This window comes from Cajanus cajan, chromosome 6, assembly GCF_000230855.2.
Source record: "Cajanus cajan strain Asha chromosome 6, NIPB_CcT2T_4, whole genome shotgun sequence".
Classification (NCBI taxonomy): Eukaryota; Viridiplantae; Streptophyta; class Magnoliopsida; order Fabales; family Fabaceae; genus Cajanus; species Cajanus cajan.
This window is the reverse complement of record NC_138522.1, coordinates 37700667-37723772: the sequence shown is the minus strand read 5'-3', so window position 1 is coordinate 37723772 and position 23106 is coordinate 37700667. Positions and strand designations below refer to the sequence as shown.

At 30.6% G+C, this 23106-nt stretch overlaps 1 protein-coding gene across 1 annotated transcript; it reads right to left on the bottom strand.

The window, feature by feature from the left end:
* Window positions 1-101: 101 nt before the first annotated feature.
* On the bottom strand, window positions 102-2165 carry LOC109797469 (uncharacterized). Its single transcript, XM_020357519.3, has 2 exons — window positions 1800-2165; window positions 102-1459 (listed from the first exon to the last, which is right to left on the bottom strand). Exons 1-2 carry the CDS (start codon window positions 1945-1947, stop codon window positions 618-620), a joined length of 990 nt encoding a protein of 329 aa, XP_020213108.1. The 5' UTR covers window positions 1948-2165; the 3' UTR covers window positions 102-617.
* Window positions 2166-23106: the final 20941 nt, after the last annotated feature.

The following is a 23106-nucleotide window of genomic DNA, read 5'->3' as shown; positions in this document are numbered from 1 at the left end:
TAATGCATGCATTGCATTCATTAAGAAGTTACACCTACACTCCATTACGTTATCCTATTTAGTAATTTATATGTATATATATGCTACGATGACAGAAAAGATAGCTGTATCAGGCACCATTTTTATTCTTCGTGAGAGCTTAGAATCGAAGTTGCCATTACATATATAGAGACAACACATTTCAGTCAATGTCTGCAAATTTTCAATACCACCTTCTGCACTTACTAAATACTCATATATAGAGCTCCAACTCCAAGCCACGCGCAGCAAACGTGTATCTCTCACACTAATCACTACCCTTAACACCTTAACAAGATCATCAACACTCAAGGCTTCAATCCTCAGACGAGGACAAGAAAAATTAAAGTTATGAACAAAATAAGTTGGAAAATTTTCACTCTAAACACAACCTGAGAAACGTCGAAAGGCCTCATAATTACGAGAGCCTTCTGCAGATACAAACTAAACTAGGTACGAGCTAGAGACATGCTATTTGCTAATCGCTAGAATTCATCATAATGGTGGGGTGAAAACTAGAAAGCTAATTAAACTAAAGATCATATAAGAAGTATCATTAACATAGGAAGTTAAATAATTAAACCCTTCATTGGTTGTCATTATGATGAAGAGACACCCACACCAAGAAAATCAATGAAGGGAACTTCTTTGGGCTCGGTATTGGTCTCATCTTCATTTGTTTGTTGATGATCTTTCTCCAACTTTGAGAATGTGGATGAGTTATCCCCGAAACTCATCAATTCCCTCTTTATCCTTCCAATTCCATCATCAGAAGAAGCGAGGAAGCCAAAGGGACTTGGCACAACCCTCTTGTAGTTTGGAAGCGAGAACGCAGGATTCGGATAAATTCTGTAAAGAAAGGACCTATCCGAGGTTCTGGAACATTCCGAGAGATAAATATCAGAAGAAGCACTGTTGAAATAGTCTCTCCCTCCTTTTCTATCCACTACAGTAGAACCGTTTGTGGTGGTTGGCACAGAAGCAAAATTCCAAGACGCCAGAGAACTAGATGGAGTATCTGCAACTATCCTATGATTATGATTATTATTATTATTATCCTTATCCTTATTATTGTCGAGGCTTCGGAAGTCAAAGAATCTTCCATTCTCCAACCCGAATCTCGTACTGAACAATAGGTCTTGAGATTGCGGTGTTCTCTTTTCCAGGAACGAGGAAGTGTTGTTGGAATCGTTGTAAACGTCTTGGAAGCTTCTCTTACCACATAATTTGGACTGTTCCCTTTGTTTTCTCGCCATTATAACATGCCAGTGGTTCTTCACAGCATTATCAGTTCTACCAGGGAAGAGTCTCGCTATGAGTGCCCACTTGTTCCCATGAATGCGATGAGCTGCGAGTAACCTCTCTTCTTCCTCTTCCGTGAATGGTCTTCTGTTGATTCTTGGGTCAAGCTGATTGAACCACCTTAACCTGCAACTTTTCCCTGCAAAACATGATCATGTGATTAAGATTAATTAATTAATCACACACAGATACAACACATGATTTTTATGCAAACAATATAAAGTGCTTAAGGAATCATCTTGGTTCTAGCTAGCTAGGTGCAATAGTATTAATTATTCAAGCTAATTAATTATAAACCCTTGAATTAGATCCTCTACTATTTCACTAAAAATTTTAATTAACAAGGAGGATGGTAATAATTAATCCAACTTAATTAATTTGATTATTTATGTTGGAAATAGTAGCTAGAAAGATCGATGAAGGTTATGAGATGAATTAGTATGCAATATAAATTGAGATTAATTTGTAACAATTTATACCTGATCTTCCTTGGAGCTTCTCAGCGATTGAATTCCAGTTTTGGGCACCATATTGTTCAACAAGTTGTTTAAGCTTTTCATCCTCAGCGGGTCTCCAGTGGCCACGAGGACAAGTCTTGGTGTCTTCACCAGCTGAAGAATCCTCCATGGAATGATCGAAAGGGTACTGTTACTGTGGATGCAGGGTCACGGTAGCGATATTATGGAGGCGACAAATCTTGAGCATCAAGCACACAAGAGAGAAGTCTCGAACAAGATATATAAGAAAGTGGAGGGAGAGGGTTGGTTTAGGGTTGTGGATGGTAAGTCACTTTTGTTGTCTTCACACGACAGTGTACATGTACTTAAATAGAGACCTTATTATATGTCATTGGCCCTTGAACTTCTTTATCAAATTCCTCTTTGCTTTTTCACAAGAATAAATACAAATAAAAAGAAATGAAATTCCTATTGCCGTTCCTTTTCAAATTCCTTCAATTATTATATAAACCATCGCACCACGTTAATAATCAAATCCACTTGTTTGGTTACCGTATAGTTTTTATTAAAGGGACGTCTCTCCTTGATCGAAGACTGTGGTTGATTTCCCACATCAGGTAATTGCGACCTTGATAAAATGAAGCAATTTCTAAGCAATATCGATAGATATATAAAGTTGTTGGAGAATTGTCGATCTTAAAAAGTTATTATTATGCTAAATAAAATCCTTCCAAGAAATTATTTCTACAATGGAGATACAATATAATCAACATGTGATCAATGCGTATTAGTGTATACGTACCCTCTTTTTTTTTTGTGTTTGTACGGGATAGGGTAGCACATTTGTGTCTGTACGTATCTTGAAAATTTTGTACTTCATTCTATTAAAAAAAATTAATATGGCGATTGTAGATTGCAATTGAAACGATATAAAAATGAATCTAATTAGTAATTGGGAGATAATATTCTCCTATATTTTCATATAAATGAAATTGAATTGCCATCAGTTTAACTTTGCCCCCTTTGATTCATCCGGCTATATTAACTCTACGAACTTGTGCAGAGGATGAAAATTAACAAATCACATATTCATTAGTTAATGTAAAAGAAAGTTGGTAAAGCCAAAGTCATCATGTTCTAAATTAGAAACATGACAGTATTGAATTAATCTGGTGATATAAAAGGTATGCACATTTAGGATGGGTGCGGTTTAGATGCACAAAATTATTAAGTATTTTGTTAATAAGTTTTTATTAAATTATTAGAATGTATTTATAGATTAAACAGTGAAACTTTTTGAAAAATTTAAAGAAAGCTTATTAAAATAATTAAAAACAACTTATAAAAATATTGCATATGTACTATTAAACTCTTTCAGATACCCCCAATTACCTCGTCTTGTTAGTTGTATTGTAAGAGCGATTTGCTTGCTATACCTTAGCAAAAATAGATTGAGCAATGATAATCAATTTGTAGGATATATGAAATAATTCAGTGAATTCATTGACAATAAATATCTTGCAGACGGATCAGAGTAAAGATTGAAGTATTGCGTCTATATGAGTAAGTTTTGTTATCAATTTAATTCTTCATGGTAGAGAATTTCTGAATATGTAACCAAAGATGGAACTAATGTGCTGGCGGTGACATATATGAGCATACCTGAGGCACAAAGCACCTCTTTAAAAAGAACAATATTTTCGTACACTTCATTTTTAAATATATCATCATCACCTTTCAATGCTTTCATTATTTTCTATCTCCCTCTTTTTTTATAACTAAAATATTTTTCCCTTGAAAAACTAACATGGTGTTGTTTTTATAAATTTTCTTGAAACATTTAAGACTTTAGATTTGTATGTGAATCCCTAAAAAATCAAATTAATGTAATTGTCCTCTCCTCCCCCTTCCCCTTCCTATAATATATATTTAAATAACCAAAACTATAATATTTAAATTCGTTCTGCCTATGTTAAGCCATTTTTATATATAAAAAAAAGGAGACAGATAATATTCCTTTGATTTTGTTTTCTTATTGTAGATAAGACCTAAACCTTTAAAATTGCCTAATTTCCTTGTCACTTTACAATATTCAATACCCTAAACATTAAAATAGAATAACATCCCCTTAAAATGAATTGTACAAAAATAAATGGCTTCAGCCACTTTAATTCAAATTTTCCTTTCCTCATCTTTATTTCTTCAGGATTTATTGTACCAAGGATCACTCTACGTAATCTGAATTATGCACGTTGTCTCGTATGAAAACATCAAGGATTTGTGAATTGTGATCCAAATATTGAAAGAAAGAAAAAACAATGGACGAGGTATCACAGGAACCAATTGGAGGAGGGGGGTTGCTTATGCTCATTTATAGTATTGCAGAAATTTTATTTAACAGTGCCTTTCAATAGTTTTCTTTTTTAGTTGGTTCAAGCAAGTTTTTCACCGTTAGGTTTCAAAATCTAATAATTGTGACCTCAATAATTTTGACCTTGGACGAGTAAATTAATTTATACCATTTTTCGATATGAACGGGAACAATCAAGTTGACAGATTAACACCTATTCTGATGTGTCCATTAATTCTCTTTTTGCATCTTGTAAAGTACAGCCAGAAATAGAAAGAATATGTTTCCATTTTTTTCAGTTCACGGTAGGACTTATCATTAAAGTGGTCCGGGAGAAAAGCACATGAAGCTCAACGGAAAAGAAGGGTAAAAAACAGAAGAAAAAAAATAATGAGAAGAATGCATTGCTAAACTTTTGATATGTAAGAAAAAAATTAGGATTAAAACCTTATGTATCTACTCCAAATTTCATCATTAGAGTACTAGACCTTAATAGTTATATATTAAGTAATTAAAAAAAAATTATTTTGTCACAAATATTTTTAAGCTTATTGAACTAAAGATTAATTAATTCATACATTTGATTTCTTGTAATCTATAACAATAATAAAGGTAATAAATAAGTCTTTTTCATATATATACACATTTCTTGAACCATTTTATTCTTTTATAACCAGTTCTAACTTACAACAAATAAATTCATTTATCTATCATCCATCCACAAATAAATTCATCTAATTCATCTATTATAATATAAAAAAATAATGGATCAGATGTAATTTATCTATTTAACTTTATGGATTATAATATGAGGTGTTTATTAGATTGAGATTTAAAAGATTATTTTGGCATAAAAATAAGTCTTATAAATTTTTTAAAAAAAAATTATATATAAGAATGTAATGATTTATAGAGAAAAGAGAAAGAAACAAAATATTTCAAAAATAAAAATTATTTAATTTTAAAAATATTATTTTTATGAATGGATCGGATATTCATCTATGAAAAAATTGTTAATGAATGGATTGAATGAATTTGTTGTTTTAAATAAATTGGATAGATTGATTTTTATGTGAAATTTTAATGAATTTATAATCTGTCTAAAAAAATTATTCCATCCAACCATTAATTTGTTGCTCCTACCTCACATAGATTTTACTTTCTAAATTTCTCTTACTTCATAATACTCACTTCAATATTTTTAATAATACCTACTATTATATAACTTTTATTATTTTTAAAAATAATTCAAGAAGACAAGAAGTGTGTTTTGTCCGCCGGTCAAATATAAAATACTTGCAATGTGTTACGGAAGTATGTTAATCGTTTCAGATCCAAATAGCCATCAAGTAGAGAATTAATCTATATGTGATGTAAGATTGTTTGAAAATTGTTTTGATGGCAATGCAAAATAATCTACATGTTTGGTACGTAGTTTCCTTGACATAATTATTCCTTTCACGAGACTGGTATGTTTGGTTATGTTGTATACTATTTTATTTCTCTTTTGGTACCACCGGTACTTTTTTAATGAAAATTTTCTTAGCCGTTCAAAAAAAAAAAAAAAAAAAAAAAAAGACGAGGTTAACTAGTTTAACGATACTCTAATTGATTATAACAAAAGGATATAGAATACAGCAAACCTGGTAAACACGACCTCAATTTTATTGAAATTTGTCTGCTATTAATTAATTACTGGTCATTTTGATGGCTATGAGAGAGAGTCGTCAGAGAGCTGTCAAAATCAGTTTTAATCTTAAGGATTAATTCAAATGCCGTGTAAGTATAGCATCAAGAAAACTACTTCCAAACCGTCTGCCTTTGTTTTTCATTCTTCAATTCCATGCAGATGGCAAGTCAAATAAAACATTGAAACACATAGTGAAGTAACTATTATTCTAATGTGTTTCTTAACCGATTGAGATTTCATACCCCACGAAATCAAACACTTGTCTTCCCTTCAAAATAAGAATACAGTTTGTCCGTAAACATCAACATATATGTTGATCATGTGTTTAATTACCTTATAGTTCATTGGATATTAAATGGATATCTAATAGAAATTGGTAGGTATATCCATCCAACAGTTGAATCACATCTTAAAACCAAATTGTCTTCCATATTCATAATTCAACCAGACTATACTGAAATCTAAACGAGATGGAGCTTGGATATAGTAGATAGGTTTCATCTCAAATATAGGAATTAGTTCAACACTCAAAGGAGGATATAGTATACAACTATGAGGGGGCTACCTATTGAATAAGTTCATTTTGATTATATATGATTTGTCTTAGTTAATCATATTAGGTTTGATTTATGGATCGAAAGCATATATACTGACCATTTTCCCCATGTTTTTTTACACAATTTCGATTGAGTAGCTGATAAACCCGATATATCTTCCAAATGTATAACTATTTACCAGTATACTGCAGAACAAACGAACGTAAGATTTAATAATTCTATTAGGTGCAATAGATACATTCTGAAGTATAAGTAGAAATGCTTGCACAAAACTCACTCAAACCAAACCAGAAAATTAAGTGTAACACGATTTGATTTGATTTAAATGTATTATGAAATTTGAAACAAACTAAACTAATGTTTTCTAGTTAGGTTCAGTTTTTGTAGTTTTAAAAATTTGTTATTTAAAAATAATTAAAAATATGTAATATTGTGTTATTTTTTTTAAGATCCTTCTGTTGAAAATAAAATTAAAAATATAGAAATATTGAAAAAAATTTGTCACTAAATATATTTAATATTAATTCTTATCTTATATTTTAATGAAAACACATTTCTTTAATACAATTTTAGTTATTGTATTAAATATTTCTTCTCATATACATAGTTGTCACCTAAAATAAAATTATTTTCAAATGTTATAAATGATTCATAATTCTTCATTCCAAAATTTAGTTTAATTATTGAGATTTTGTGACAAAGGTATCAAGTTTGTTGTATTATAATTTTGAAGTATGAGTTATCAATTCTATACGGACTTGGAAGATATTTTATTATTTCTAATACTTTAATTAAAACTTGTAAAAGAAAGATGTACAGTTGAATATAAACATATTGTTTAGCTAATGAGCATTATTGAGTGGATAATAAATAACATAAGTAAAATAATGAAAAATTTACTACATTACTATTTTTAATATAAATTATATTAATTAGTTTAATATGATGACAATACAATAATTACAAATAGTAGTGATAGTCATGGTGTTGGTTACAAAAGTAATAGTAGTGATAGTGATGTGGTAATGACTTTAGTGGTCAATGATGATGGAATTGGATTAATTTTACATTGGTGGTGGCAACAACTCGAATATGATGATAACAATAACAACAATAATAATGACAATAACAACAACGATAATAATGATGATAATATTGAAAAAAATGGTGAAAAAGAGTCAAAGAAAAAGAAAATATATAATATATAATTATTAAACAAGAAATAAGCATAGGTATGTTTATCTTTTGAATATTTTGTACTTAAAAAAAATATTTCATGCATGATTTATTAAGTAACAAGTTAATTTATGACATGTCAATTTTTTCTTAATTAGTATTATCATGTGATTTTTTTTCTTAAATCAACCACAAAATAATTATATATATTTATGTTGTCCATAAAAATAAAATACTCTTAAAGTAATTATTATTTAAATAAAAAAAATTTATCATACATAACAATTTGTGATAAGATAACAGTGATAGTGTCATACATTATTCACGCATATTTTTATTATATGTTTTATATAGATCACTCCATTTATTTTAAGTTTTTAACTAAAACTCTAATATTATGTTTTATAGTTTCCACAAATTGAATTTCATTTTAATGTAAAAAAATTTCAACTAAAACTTTTTTTTTTTTTGGAAGTGTTTTGTTCACAACACGATTTGATACTAAATGCAAGTATGTTAGAATTCAAATATTAATTCACTACAATATGAGACTAATCTCTTCTGCTAAACTTACACATTTTTTTTTCCAGAAATATTTTGTTCAGAACAGGATTAGATACTAAATATAAATATCTTGGAATTCAAACATTAATTTACTACATTATGAGACTAGTTTCTTCTACTAAACTTAACCTTGATTGGTATATACACACCAATATATATTAAAACATGTAAAATTTGAGATGATATACAGTAGAGGCACAATAAATATTAGATTTCTCAAAGATCTACTTTTAATTATTTAAATTGAAACCATTTTTATTTAGATTGATTATCCAAACTATACATCCTATTTATTGTACTATTTTAAAACTTATTACAGTTTTTATAATTAGGAAAGATCGAGATTAAAAAAAAAGGATTTATAAAATAGTAAAATAAAATGGGATAAGACAAAAATAAGTTATATATAAAGAGGTATTTAAAAAGTATATGCAAAAAGATATTATTCATCCATCCGCAATAAAACTATCATTGGACGTCTGGTATGGAAACAGTTGATTTTGACAGAAAAACATGGTAACTGTAATGGGCATATACATATTGAACAAAAATCCTAGCTACAAACAATTATTTTATAGAAAAATCTTAGAAAAGATATTGGTCTTCCTTTGTCATTATTACGAATTGAAATGCTGCACATAACTAACTGCTGGAGTAATCGCTTATGCCCGGTCACAAGTAAGACTAAGTCTAGTCATAAATAATGTGTTAATCCTGGTCATAAAGTATTAATATGCAAACTTTTAATTCATAATCATAAATTAATCCTTTCTGTCACCTTACATTTGAACAATTTTTCATGAATATCATATAGTCAAAGCAAAAAATTGACTGTTTCACCCAATAACATTCTTGCATATACACCTGAAGACTCTTCCAGTCATACATTTCTTGGTGCATGCGATCTCAAATATGTAGGTTATTATTTATATATTAATTTTTTCTTTAATCGTTGGAGTCATGTTAAATTAATATAATCAAACTAATTAATCGCAATTGTAAAGATGACCCGTCAAAATTAATTGGGTATGGACTATTACTTAGCTAAGCAATTAAGAAGAAAGTGATCAATTAAGTTGAGGTAGTCTCTCAATTTTGAAACTGACAGCAACAGATAAACCCTTGAAGACTTAACTCTGATGGATCATGAAATGCAATCTTAAACAACCATAAAAAGAGGACGGGGTTAATTTAAGATATATAACAACACGACAAAACAAAGTTTCCCAAAATAACCTTAATTAATACTTTACTCCTGTTGGGTATTTATTCTACATCGCAGTGATGATTTAACAGATATAGTATAAGACGATTTTTCATGATAATTTGTTAGCTGGCATTAGCAGTATACATCATCATTCATCAACCTTAAAACAAAGGGAGCCAACTTTGAGAATGCCTTGACTCCAATTAATTTACACTGCAAAAATTCATTTTATTATTCCGTACGACATTGCTAGCTATTAGTTACAACACAACTAGAATAATCCGACAAACATTCATTCAATCAAATAAACTTTGTGGTTGAATGTTGTAAATGTCATGTTAATAAGGTGGAACGTACTATCGTGTCACATATATGTAGTGTAAAAGTAACTTTGTGCCCGAGGTCACATTTTAGAGAAGCTGTTTGTTAAAGTAATCACAAGAAGAAGGTAACAACATGGTTGTGCCATATGTGTATCTTTCATGAATTATTTATTGTTGCTTGATTCAAACAAAGCGAAACATATGTATGTGGCACAACAAGAGAGAAATAGACCGTTAAAATGATGCGAGTGTGTGGGAGAAGAAGGAATAGAAGGGTTTGAAATAGCTTTCAAACAGTGAATGCAAACTTGCACAATTTCCTTCAACGGTCTCTATATGAAAACCATAACACCTTTTTTCTCTCTCTCACCTTCCCACGTAACCTAAGCAACCCACCATTTTCATCATCATAACCCACACCGTAATTAATTTGACATCAACAGTACCTAAAAAAAAAACCTCAACAAACTACTTTGACTCTTCCCATCCAACTCTTTTATCTACGCATGGCACATAGTATGATAGTACCTATTATTATCGTACATGTGTATATATATAGACACATTTTTGTGCAGTTTGCACGCCCTAACTTTCCTCAGCTTACCCTTTTTGTCAATCTCAATAAATATATTCTGTTACAACGACGATGGCTTCATTTAATTCAAATGGCGCAAAATAGTATTCCAAAGTTCAGCACTCCTCCAATTGGACTTTCTACAAACATAACAAGAGTGAGAAAAAATAAAGTAAAATGATATATACCAATCTAGTTATTTTTGACATGCTTTTCTTGCATGAAGAAATAGTTGGCTCAGTCTAACTCATTGGTGCAGCCATAGATGGTGATTAATTAAATCAACAGGTTCATAGAAAAGTTGGACGTGTAATTAATCCGATAAGGGTGAAGTAACCCATAAGAATGCATTTGTGCGTTGAACTTGAGTTTCTTGCTCTCGTGGGCATACATATTGATATAATACAAATTAGCCTTACTTAATTAATAGCATATAATATGATTATCAAAATTATTGAGTGTAGAATTTAATTTGAATATAGGCCCACCCATGAACGAGGTACGGTTCGTTGGTGAATTAGTGGGTTTTCTTTGTTTCTTGTGTGGCAGTTTGAGCGAAAAGCGACATATCCTCATTCTGCGCTGTGATATACATCGCTCCAAAATGGTATACTTAGTGGCACCAGATAGTGACACTTCACCTACCTTCACAGCTACCCTCTTTGTTCCTTCTCCCTTTTTGTTTCACTTCATCAACGCTTAAATTCCTTCAACTAATTATTCACCAATGTTTAGTCACAACATGTGTGCAACTTCCCCATTCTGGGCTTTCATTATTCCTTGCAACTACAAGCCCATAAACAAAGCCCAGCCCAATTAAATTTCACCATTCCAAGGTTAGATGCTGTTTGGTTTCTGTATTGTGTTACAATTACCCACTTGATCATCTCTTCATTGTATAGCATGTTTTATCTAGTAATACTATCTTTTTCTTAATTATATAAAAAAAAAGTTGTACATTATTTCTGTTAATGTCGACGTTGTGTTTGAAACCTAATCCAAATAATGGCCCTGTGCTTTAAAACGTGATGGGATGTTCAAATCAAAGTCGGTGAACATTTGAACTATTTGCCGTCATTATGTTGAACTAATTAAGGATACTATTTTATCATTTGTTCAAACCATTTTTAAGTCCTGGTTGCTTACTTGAAAGTTGAAAAAGGTCATGTGACTAGTTATGTACACAAGGCATGCTTCATGCCTTATCTTGTCAACTTGGCAGGGAAGAATAAGTGAGAAATTACTTTTGTATAATAAAATAGCACATATTTTTTAATTACGAGAGGCATAAAAGAAAGAAGAAAAAAAATTATCGTAAGATAGATGTGATAAAAATTAAAATATAAAAAAATATATTATATAAATAAGATAACTTTAAGCAAATTATTAGTGTAGACTATTGTATAGCATGCAATATAATGACATTTTACCTACCGATTCTTAGAACCCATTTAGGAACGCAAATTAAAGCATAGCTGTTCCATACTAACATCATTAATGTACAGAGATTGTGATAAACATTACATGTATGTATACATAGTAATAGTTAATGAACCTACCACTTGCTATTTTCCACGCAAATTAAAGTGATGCCGCTAATCTCACATTGATTGTTTCCGCTGAGTCATGAGTCTGTCTAATCATTTTGGGTAAATCAGCAGATGGAGCAATTAAGGACCAGTGATCAGTATTAAAAAAAAATGGATAACCATTGATCTCTTAGGACAATGGTTAACAAATTAACAAATGATCTTTTTTTATTAAAAATTACAATAAATTATATGAGTAAATGTATAAATATTTTTTAATATGAAATTTTCACTTTTAATTCTTTAACTATTATTGTAAAGTCACTGATTAGCATTTTCCAAAAAAATAAAATTAAAAATAAAAAATGGGAGAAGTCTTTGTGGGACAATAAAATCATAGGCAAAAGCAATGATTTTTTAAATATTGTGACATTTACTTATTTTCAGTCAAATCAAGAAAATCTAGTTGTTTTAAGAATTTATTTTTAATTGTAATTAAGATCCTTAAAATATTTACCAACAGGTATTATCATTTTATAATTATCGAATGGATCAGAGTCGGGTCAAGAAGGCAATTATGTGTATTTGGGCTGGTTTGATCCGAAAGTTTTATAAATCACTTATTTTATAGTCAATGTATTATCTCATCATGTCAGGTAAAATTGACTCATTTTGTTTCTATTTTTATTTAACTTTTGCAGATAAAAATACTAATAAAATATTTGTCAGTTTTGTGTTTAGAAATTAGTGCTACGATCTTGCCTGATTGATCCAACGGATCCAATTAAATTGACCTAATTATTTTTTAAGTCACTTATTCATAAAAAAAATTTGATTTTGCAATTTTTTTTCTTCACAAGTATGAAAGCGTGCAATGTTAAAAAACATATTTTAAAGAGTATCAATATTATTGAAGAGGACACGAAGAAGATTATTATTATATATTGTTATTATGGTTGTTATAATATGCATAACTAACGATGTTTCCATGATACTATGAAGTAAAGTCAGTGTATTTTTCAGAAAAGAGTTACAGTGATTCGTTGGTGGAGCTTTTTTTATTTATTCATCAAACGTGGCCGACAAATAAACACTCCAAATACTATTGACATTGTACAGGGACATTCATAATTAATATGCTAGCTAGACTACTAGTAGAAACTCATTTAGAAAATCGTAATACACTCTTAACCGATAAACAGTGTTAATCACAATTATTTAATTAGTTTAGAAAATCTCACAAAAACAGTTACATGTACTCACAGAGAATAAGTAATTGTAATCTTGAGATTCTTTGGATGGTAGTTAATCTAGAAATGATGATGATAATATTCGGGGGAAAAAAAAGACTATAATGTTAAGTTAGGAAGTAGTCGGAACTATAGGATTATGTTTTCTCATATTCATTATTTTTTAGGGAGTACATGAATATAAATAGTAGAAGGCATGTTACTGTTCATATGTATTGAATGATAGAGTAGAGAGAAGAGAAATAGAAAATTTGTAAAATGTGTAACTGATTCTCATCATTTTACACTAGAGCAAACCACTTATTTATAAAGCAAAGTCACCTATAACAAACTAACCACCCGAGAGTTAGTTTTACAACTGGTCTCTTTATAGTTCACTCACATACCCCCTCACAAACCTAAGTTGGGTGAGTAGTAGAAGATAGCTCAACAACTCTGAGTTTGTCTCTCAAAAGTAAAAATCTAGCAAATGATAAGAGTTTTGTTAGAGCATCAATCCATTGATCTTGAGCTGGAACATACTGAACACTAAGTTGCTTGGCAAGAACTTTTTCTCGAACAAAAAAAAGATTGATCTCCATATGTTTGGTCCTAGAATGAAGAATAGGGTTGTGAGTTAAAGATACTGTGCTTTGATTGTCACAAAAGATAATTGGAATAGAGAAAAGAATTCCCAATTCATGAATAAGAGTTTCAATCCATAGCACTTCAGCATGCAGTTGTTTGAGCCAGACTTCGATATTCAACCTCAATACTTAATCTGGTAATTACAGGTTGTTTTCTAGACCACCATGAGATTAGATTAGGTCCACAAAAGATAGTTGCACCAGATGTTGACCTTCTGTCATCAAGATTAGCAACCCAATCAGCATCCCAGAATGCATAGAGCTGAAATGTTTGACGAGTTCTAGCAACCTGAAGGTGTAAACCATGACTTAATGTACCTTTAAGATATACCTTAAAATCCTCTTAACTGCATTCCAATGACTCTCAAAAGGACTGCCGATAAACTGGCAAACTTTATTGATAGCAAAACTTATTTCAGATCTGGTTATTGTGGCATATTGTAGTGCTCCAACAACTGACCTATAGAAGGTAGAGTTAGTCAATGTATCAGACCCATGTTTAGATAGCTTGGAAGTAGAGACAATAGGAGTTGAAATAGGTTTGGCTTCAAGCATGTTGCTTTTCTGAAGAAGGTCACAAATATATTTGCTCCGTGTGAGGAGAATAGAACCATTTTACTGGCGTTGACCTCTATTCCCAAAAAGTAATCTTACTTGCCAAGATGCTTTAGAGAAAAGATAACATTAAGTTGACAAATAAGGTGTTGAGTAAATTGAGATGAACTTCCAGTGATGATAATATCATCTACACAAACCAAAAGATAGACAACATTGTTATTTATGTGATAAATAAATAAAGAAGGATCACATTTGTTAGCCTTAAACCCAAATTGCAACATAATAGTTTGTAATCTATCAAACCATTGCCTGGGAACTTGTTTTAGGCCATATAAGGCTTTTTTTTAACTTGCAGACCATAGTAATGTCAGTCTCAAAACTTGGAGGTTGTTGCATATAAACAGTTTCATCAAGAAGACCATTTAAAAAGGCATTATTAACATCTTAATTAATGAATTTCTCAATTATTTGTAATAGTCAAAATGAGAATCAATCTAATAGTCACAAGTTTAATGACAAGAGAATGTTTCATTGAAATCAAAACCAAGTTGTTGATGAAATCCTTTAACCACCAATTGGGCTTTGTACCTGTTTACAGTACCATCAGGATTTTCTTTAATTTTGAAAACCCACTTGCAGCCTATAGCTTGCCTGTTTTGTGGAAGATTAACAAGTGACCATGTGTTATTGTTAATCAAAGCATTATATTCCTGTTACATAGTTGCTAACCACTTAGGATCCTTCAAGGCTTGCCTAACAGTCTTTTGGTTCAAATTCAATGAGAAAGATAGAAGAATGTAATTTGGGTTTTGAAATACCAGATTTAGACCTGGTTTACATGGGATGAACATTTTGAGATGTGATAGGTAGAGAAGACTATGTATTGAGAGGAGGCACGAAAGAACTAGTATTGTTAGATAAATTTATGATGGGTGAAGGGAAGAATCTATACTAGAATCATGAGTGAGATTAGTGGTGACAACAAGAATATTAGAATTGTGTACAACAGTTTGTGGAGACATGGTTTTTAGGATAGGAATTGAAGCTGAAGTAATATGTTGAGAGGTGTCTATCGAATGTAATGGTGGATTGATATTATTGGGAAATAGGTTATAGTAAGGTAATCTATATTCATTGAAAAAAACATCTTTTGATATAAAGTTCCTCCCTGTTGGAGAAAAACATTTATAAACTTTGTGAGATCGGTGGAATATCCCAGAAATACACACTCATGAGACCTAAAGTTTATCTTGTGATTATTGTAAGGTCTAAGAAGAGGAAAACATGCACAACCAAAGGTTTTTAGAAATTTGTAATTTGGCATTTGTTTGAACAAGACATTATAAGGGACATCAAACTTGAGAGAGGTAGTTGGTAATTTGTTTATAAGATAAACATCAGTAGTGAAGGTTGAATCCTAGAATTTTAAAGGCAGGGAAGCATGACTAAGCAAAGTTAAGCCAAGTTCTACAATATGTCTATGTTTTCTTTCGATTACCCCATTATGATGATGAGTATGAGGGCAAATAAGTTTGTGATTAATCCCTAGATCTTTCAAGTATTTAGCAAAGGGTCTAAATTCACCTCCCCAGTCAGTTTGGAAATTTTTGAAAGGAGTATTAAATTGTAATTCCATCATGGCTTTAAATTGTTTAAAGATAGTAAATGTATCACACTTATTTTGCAGCAAATATAACCATGTAAAGCGTGAATGAGCATCAACAAAACTTAGATAATATTTGTAATTATTTGAGGATTGTATAGGGGTTGGTCCCCACAAGTCACTATACACTAATTCCAGAGGAGTATTATAGACAGATTCAGATAAAGAAGAAGGCAATCAATGTGCTTTTCCAATACAATAAGCAGCACAAAAGAATTGGTCATTTTTATTCAAAAGGAACATTACATTGTTGTAGAACACAAGTTTTTGAACATGAGAATTTGGATGCCCTAGTCTAGCATGCCATAAGGCCTGAGAACTAGGCCTAGAATTATACAAGGCATCAACATCAGTATTTACATCATTAGGAATATTCAATACTAAACATGTGGTAGAAGTGCTTGGAGTAGCTTGAAGTTGCAGACTAGAGAAGTAATAGAGACCATCATGACCCACTTTTCCATGTACCAATACTTCGTTGGTGACCTGAGATTTAACAAGACAGTGAGTAGAATGAAATTCAAAGAAGATAGAGTTATCCTTGGCAAATTTACTAACACTGATTAAGTTTTTGGTAATATTAGGAACATGCAACAGATTATGTAGGGCTAGAGAGACTATTGGATTATATTGAGAGAGAAAAGAATGAAGAACCAAAAGAGTGGATAGGCAAACCTTGACCATTGCCAATGAAAATCTGATCAAGTCCTTCAAAAGGATTGATTTGTTAAATATTTTGTTGGTCTCCTGTTACATGAAATGATGCACCAGAATCTGGAAACCAACTTGTAGGACTCGATGCATTATTTGTGTTGGTTACCATGGCACTAGGTTGCTAAGAAGTTGACCTGTTGTTTTGATTCCATTGATTAGAGACTGATTTGGTATTTTGATTCCATTAACTTTTGGATCCAGAATGTGCAAAAAATTGTTGTGATTGAGTAACATGACTCTATTATTCGATAGTTCCATTTAACGAGTTTTCATGATTCTAAGAATAATTGCCTTGAAAATTGTAGGTGAAGACAGGTTGATAATGTTGCTCAAAACGATGATAACAATGTGTTGCAATATGACCAATTGTACAACATACTTGGCACTGAATGTCTGAGTATCGTCCACCGTTGCCACGATCACAACGAATACCACGACCACGTTACATATTTCTTCCACCAATCATATTTACATCAACACCTTGTGAAGATTGACTAATTTAATTGTCAACACCACTATTTTTCTTAAAATTAGGATTCATATTAGGAGCTTGTGTAAGATTGACCATGGCTAACTTTGATATAAGTTTCTTCTTGTACTTTTAAGTGTGCATTTCATGTTCTAATAGCAACGCTTCCACTTCTTCTATTGAAGGAGCATCGAATTTGCTTTGAATAACATATATGATTGAACTATAATCTTGCGATAAACCTTCAAGAATCACATCAACATGTTCTTGTTGTGAAATTGATTCTCCAATAGATGGAAGAGCATCAATCAAGGCTTTAATGCGAAGAAGAAATTCTTTCATAGTTTTTTCTTCAAGTGAAGTCGATTGCAACTTTGTTTGTAACTATCGAGCCCTAGCTCAAGTTTGTTTGTGAAAGTAGTCATGGATTTTATCACAGACTTGGTAGGAATGAATACTTCCTAATACTTGCGAGAGAATCGCAGGAGATAAAGACGATTGCAACCACGACATGAGCATTTGATCTTGTTGCTCCCAAGATGTATATTCTAGATTGATTCTTCCTTTATCTCGATCAAATTCGTTTACGAATCGCAAAAGAATTTTCAGAAAAACTACAAAATGTTGAGGCGATGAGCCTTGATGACCGGCTTGATTTGTTGACGCCAAATCAAAAAGTTCGTTTCATCTAGTTTCGTTGAAATCGTATGCACGAAAGTGATTGGTGCAGAGGAAGAGAGGTTGAGGGATGAATCGACCATTGAGATCATTAAGCTCTAGATACCATATTGAATGATAGAGAGAGAGAGAGAGAGAAGAGAAGCAGAAAATTTGTAAAATGTGTAACTAATTCTCATCATTTTATAGTGGATCAAAGTCACTTATTTATAGAGCAAAGCTACCTATAACAAACTAACCACCTGAGAATCAGTTTTACAACCGCTCTCTTTACGGTTCACTCACGATTTGAAAGTAATAAAGAGTATTTAAAACTTTTAATTACCATGTAACTGTCAGACGTTACTTCCAATGTTACCTTTGTCATGGATTGGTAGTTTTTGACATATTGATAACAATATATTTAAACTTTGACATCTTCTCGGCTGCCAAATAGTATTCTCTTTGTTCTTATTAATCATTTAAAACTTATTTGTTGAGATATAAACAAAATTTTATATCAATAGAATAAAAAGAAAAACAAAAGTTTATAAAAGTACAAACATATTCCATAAGTTAGAAATCTTTTGAGTGATATCCAAATGCAAAATCTCAAGGGTATAAATTCAAGATAGGTAATATCTTATTATTATAAAGTTATGTGTATAAAATATCTTGATAAAAACAATAAGATATACAAAATAGTCCCTAACACTATCCGGTACACTTATCTAATTAAATCTTAACTACATCATATGAGAGAAAATCAAACAAATATCTATAAAAATATATGAAAATTAATTTCAAATTCTTAACTACTTTTATCAACTTATACTATGAGTAGAGTTTTCTCTTAAAACAAGATTGGAGAAAAAATTGTACTACGGTGATAATTTCTCTGTCTTGCATTCCAAAAATATGTTCTTAAGCTTGAAATATAACGGTGAGGTGATGAAGGTCATCTATATATGACTCTGGATATGTTTAGTTACATGTTTAACACTTGTAATCTTAATTAGCTGGTCTCAAACCTAATATGTTTAGCAACTTTTTTCTCTATTCCGTTAAATGTTAATTAGAAACAAATTTCAGCTAAATCAAAAACTAAAAAATTATTAATTTTTTTTTAATTGATTTAAAAATTTAAACTCACCGAACTTAACTTTCTAATTATCATCCAAATACATTCTTAGGAAAACAAACATTTAAACAACTCATGAAAGTAACACACCTCAATTGTAGTCCTTGGCCCATAAAATCTTCATAATCTTCCTCTTGGGCCTCAAGGGTTTTAGAGTATCAGAAACAGGGTGAAGTGGACTAGTAAGCCCACTATTAGTGGCAATTGAAAATAGGGGATGGGAGAAAAATGACTTGTGGTGAAACCAAACGGGGATTTTGCTTATTTTTTGGTCCATCACGTTCTTTTAATTTTACGTCAACTTCATTCATCAGACTTGTGAATATTTGATCCTAATCAAAACAATAACCTTCGACGTGCGAGTGCACTTTTGACTTTTGTGTCCAAAAAATAAAATTAAAAAATAATAATAATAACACGCGTATACTTTGGATCAGTGCTCATCATTGTCACTAATTAACTCACCTTATATGCAAAGTGTCTGCAAGATATACAGCTTTTCATGGTCAGATGCAACCTAATTTTCATGTGCTTCTTTCTTTGTCAAGAGGACTTTTATTTAATTAAGCAAAGTGAATGCTGGTTTAAGTTCAAATGTGGTTGGTTAGGTACAACCCAAATCTTGAAATTTTAAGAAGACTAAGGTTTTGAGACCCTACTTAGTTATTAATATTGCTGCTGATGATGAAAACTCTTCTCAAATTCTCTATAATGTTTTCTAAAATCGAAAAATATGCATATTCCTCAGAATTTTCATTGTCATCAACCCTAACCAAAAGCAACCCATATTCCAGCGGATCAATAGCCCTAGCTTCCCATTACATTAACATCTGTCTCATCAATAAAATCCAACACAATTAATTGATAGATAATTAGTTTGTTAAATATCGTACAGAGAATATTTTGTTAAAAGAAAAACGTAAACTCGTTTTTTTTTAATTACATATATTAACAATTACATATTTGGTTTACAAGTGTTTTAAAACATTCTAAATAGTTGGACTAAAATGTATTTATTTAGTTGCTTTGAGCTGAGTGGACTTTTGAACACTTTCAACATCAAAACAAACATACCATATGTGTCTTCTTACATATCTATCACAAGTTGTACTTAAAAAAAATTGAATGATTAAATATATTTTTAGATTTTAGACAAATTTTTACTAGTTTTAATTTATGAATTTTTTTATCGATTTTTACAAATTAATGATTAACATTTCTGATCATTGACGTCAAGATTTTTAATTATAAAGAAAAAATTTAGGAGCTAAAATAAAATAAAATATATTTAAAACTACAAGGCAAAGAATCCAAAATCATATTTAATTCAAAATAAAACAACTACTACATGATTTGATTTGATTATTGATCCCATCTTGTGTAATGAAAATCCTACAAGTAAAATCAAAGAATATAAATAGCAAGTAGCAATGATATAATAATAGAGACACAAAAATAATAAATGGGGTTTTTATTTTTAGTTAGTTGTCATTATTTGCTTATTTTGCAATCCAACTCCCCTGATTTGGTTTATTTGGATAAGATGGGGACAGATGATTGGGACTTGATATATATATTATTAAAAAGTAGAAGTAGTGGGTATTACTCGTTGGAGTCATTCTGCAATTTCAACTGTATCATCATTCTTGTTAATTATTCCTAACTTCTCATTCATGACTCATTTGATTCGTTTCATACACAAAGAAGAAAAAAATAAACTACTGCATACACTTTCCGTTTTTTATTAAAATATATGTATGAGAATTTAATAATAACTAAATCATTTAAAAAGGAAAACCAAACCGCCCAATAAAAGTTTCTTTTTTTTCAAATTAAAAAATGACTTCGATTTTATTGTGTCTTAAAAGTAAGTTTTTTTTATAACTTACCACACGTAACTAAAATATAATTATATAGATAAGTAGGGTTTACATGTCTTTGGATGAGTTATCATACACAAATAACGTGTTACTTTACCATCGAGTGTGTAAAAACATATATAGAATTGTTATAACTTAATAGTAGTTTGAAAATAGTATAGAATTTGATACTTAAAATTACTTCGATTCAAACTCAACTTAAATTCAGAATCAATTCATTAACTTGAAATGATACTGTAAATATTTATCTAAAATCACATTAATTATTATTTTAATATAAATGTAGACATGTATATGGTTTGTACATCTTTCACCTTCTGTGCTTGTCCACCACTGTTTAACTAAAGACGGGTTTGATAAGAAGAAATGAAATAGGTGAAAATAGAGTAAAAATAAATGGAAAAGAGAGAAATTAAGTAAACAAAAGTAGTGATAACTAAAAAAAGAAACATGATATGAAAGAAAGAAAGAAAAGCATATTTCAATCAATTAAATTTGAATGTTATTATAAATGAAGAAAATAGAAAGAAAAAATAAAATAAATTTCATTATAAATTAAAATAAATTATATGTAAGTTAAAACAGAAATACTTTTTATTAGAACTCATTAACTTTTGATTTATCTTTATAAACAACACCAATTTTTTTACATAAACTCTATTTTCACTCTCTATACTCAATTTCATGACTATTTTTCATGTATTAATTAACAGAGTACAAGTGAAATGTTAATATCTTCTCTCAAGTTAGACAAGTAAAGTCAAACTACAGAAAGAAGATTTGACTTTGTCAACGGGTATAAAATCCTGCTCATTTTATTTTACTTTTTCCTTAATATTTTAGCCATTATAATAGAAAGTTGTAACACTTGTCGCCATTCTTGCTTCATCACATCCACGCCTACAAAAAGAATAGTGACCTTATATGACGTAAGATCATACGTCATCAGTAAAAATGCTATAATTTATATGTTCTATATCAATTCTCATATAAACATGCGGAATTTGACCGTGTCTTAAGCAAGTCCCAACATATTTGTATGAAAAGACCTTATTGCCACTACATTTAAAGGGGTTGTCGGTGTCGCACAGAAGATTCATTAGAAGTTGGGAGGACAGTGAAGGAATTTCATATGCCCTTTGCACCAATGTCTACTAGGCTTGGCAACCGGGCGGGGCGGGGGTGGGGTCCGTCCCCGTCCCCGATAGTTGCCGGGAGTAAAATTTGAGTATCCATCCCTGTCCCTGGCGGGGTTCGGGTTTCCCCGCCTTGTCCCCGCTCTTATTTTTTTTCTTTTTTTCTTTTAAATAAATATAAACAAATTTTAAAAAAAATAAAAAAAAAGTAAAATAATATTAATTTTTACATATAAATATTTCTAATTTTAATTTATATATATATATAAATAATTTTTTAATTATATTATTAAGCGGGGCGGGGACGGGAACGGGGGCGAGGCGAGTATTAACATCCTCGTCCCCACCCCCGCCCCGATTTTATCAATCGGAAAAAACTCGAACTCGAACCCGAACTCAATAAACACGAGTTTTCCCCGTCCAAATCGGGGTGAGTTCGGGCGGGTACCCACGGGGCGGGTTAGGTTGTCATGCCTAATGTCTACACTTACATATGTGCACATAACGTTTGAAGTTGGTATTTTTTTTCTTTGAAGCTTGTAAACAAATCTTACGATAAAAATAAAAAATAAAAAATAAAAAAATGTATACATGTCTAACCACTATTTCAACTTAAATAAAAACAGTCGACAGAGAGATCTACAATGAAAGAAACGTAGGGATAAAGGTAGAAACAATATTGCGGCAAATTCAACAAAGTGTTGTTAATTTTGGATGAAAGTCTTTGATCAGTTTTCCACTTGCTTACCACTTGCGAATTCCAGAAGCTCGGGTTTCTTTTAAAGTAAATCACAAACCAAAGTCCTGTTAATAAAGAGACTTGTTAAACAAACAAGAAATGAAGATATTTCTTAACAAATATTCTTAAGATGCTTATTAGGAAACACCTTGGTCTTTCATACACTTGTACTTGCAACTATAAGAGAAAATATGTATAGAGGAAATGAAAGAGAATAAATAAAAGTATAGATATATGATAGTAAAAAATATGATAAATAGAAGTATTATTTAGATGTTTACACTGTAACATGTATCATGTATCTTTACTAAAAAATGAACTCCACCTAGTTTCTAATATCATTCTTTCTCCTAGTTACATGATGGTGTAGTGGCTAAAGAGGATCCAGGTCAGTTAAGATAATTTCTTTGCTTTTATTAGTGTGAATGAATATGACTAATTTTCCTCCTCTATATTATAACTTTAAAAAATAAAATAAAAGTTTAGAAAGTCTCAAACAGTGTATCTTAATTCTTAAACTTTATT

Bases quoted from the DNA above. Each gene is read 5' to 3' on its own strand.
- LOC109797469 (XM_020357519.3), bottom strand. From the start codon at position 1,947: ATGGAGGATTCTTCAGCTGGTGAAGACACCAAGACTTGTCCTCGTGGC. The intron at 1,460-1,799 runs GTATAAATTGTT...CATGTTTTGCAG, and splicing joins GAAGCTCCAAGGAAGATCAG to GGAAAAGTTGCAGGTTAAGG.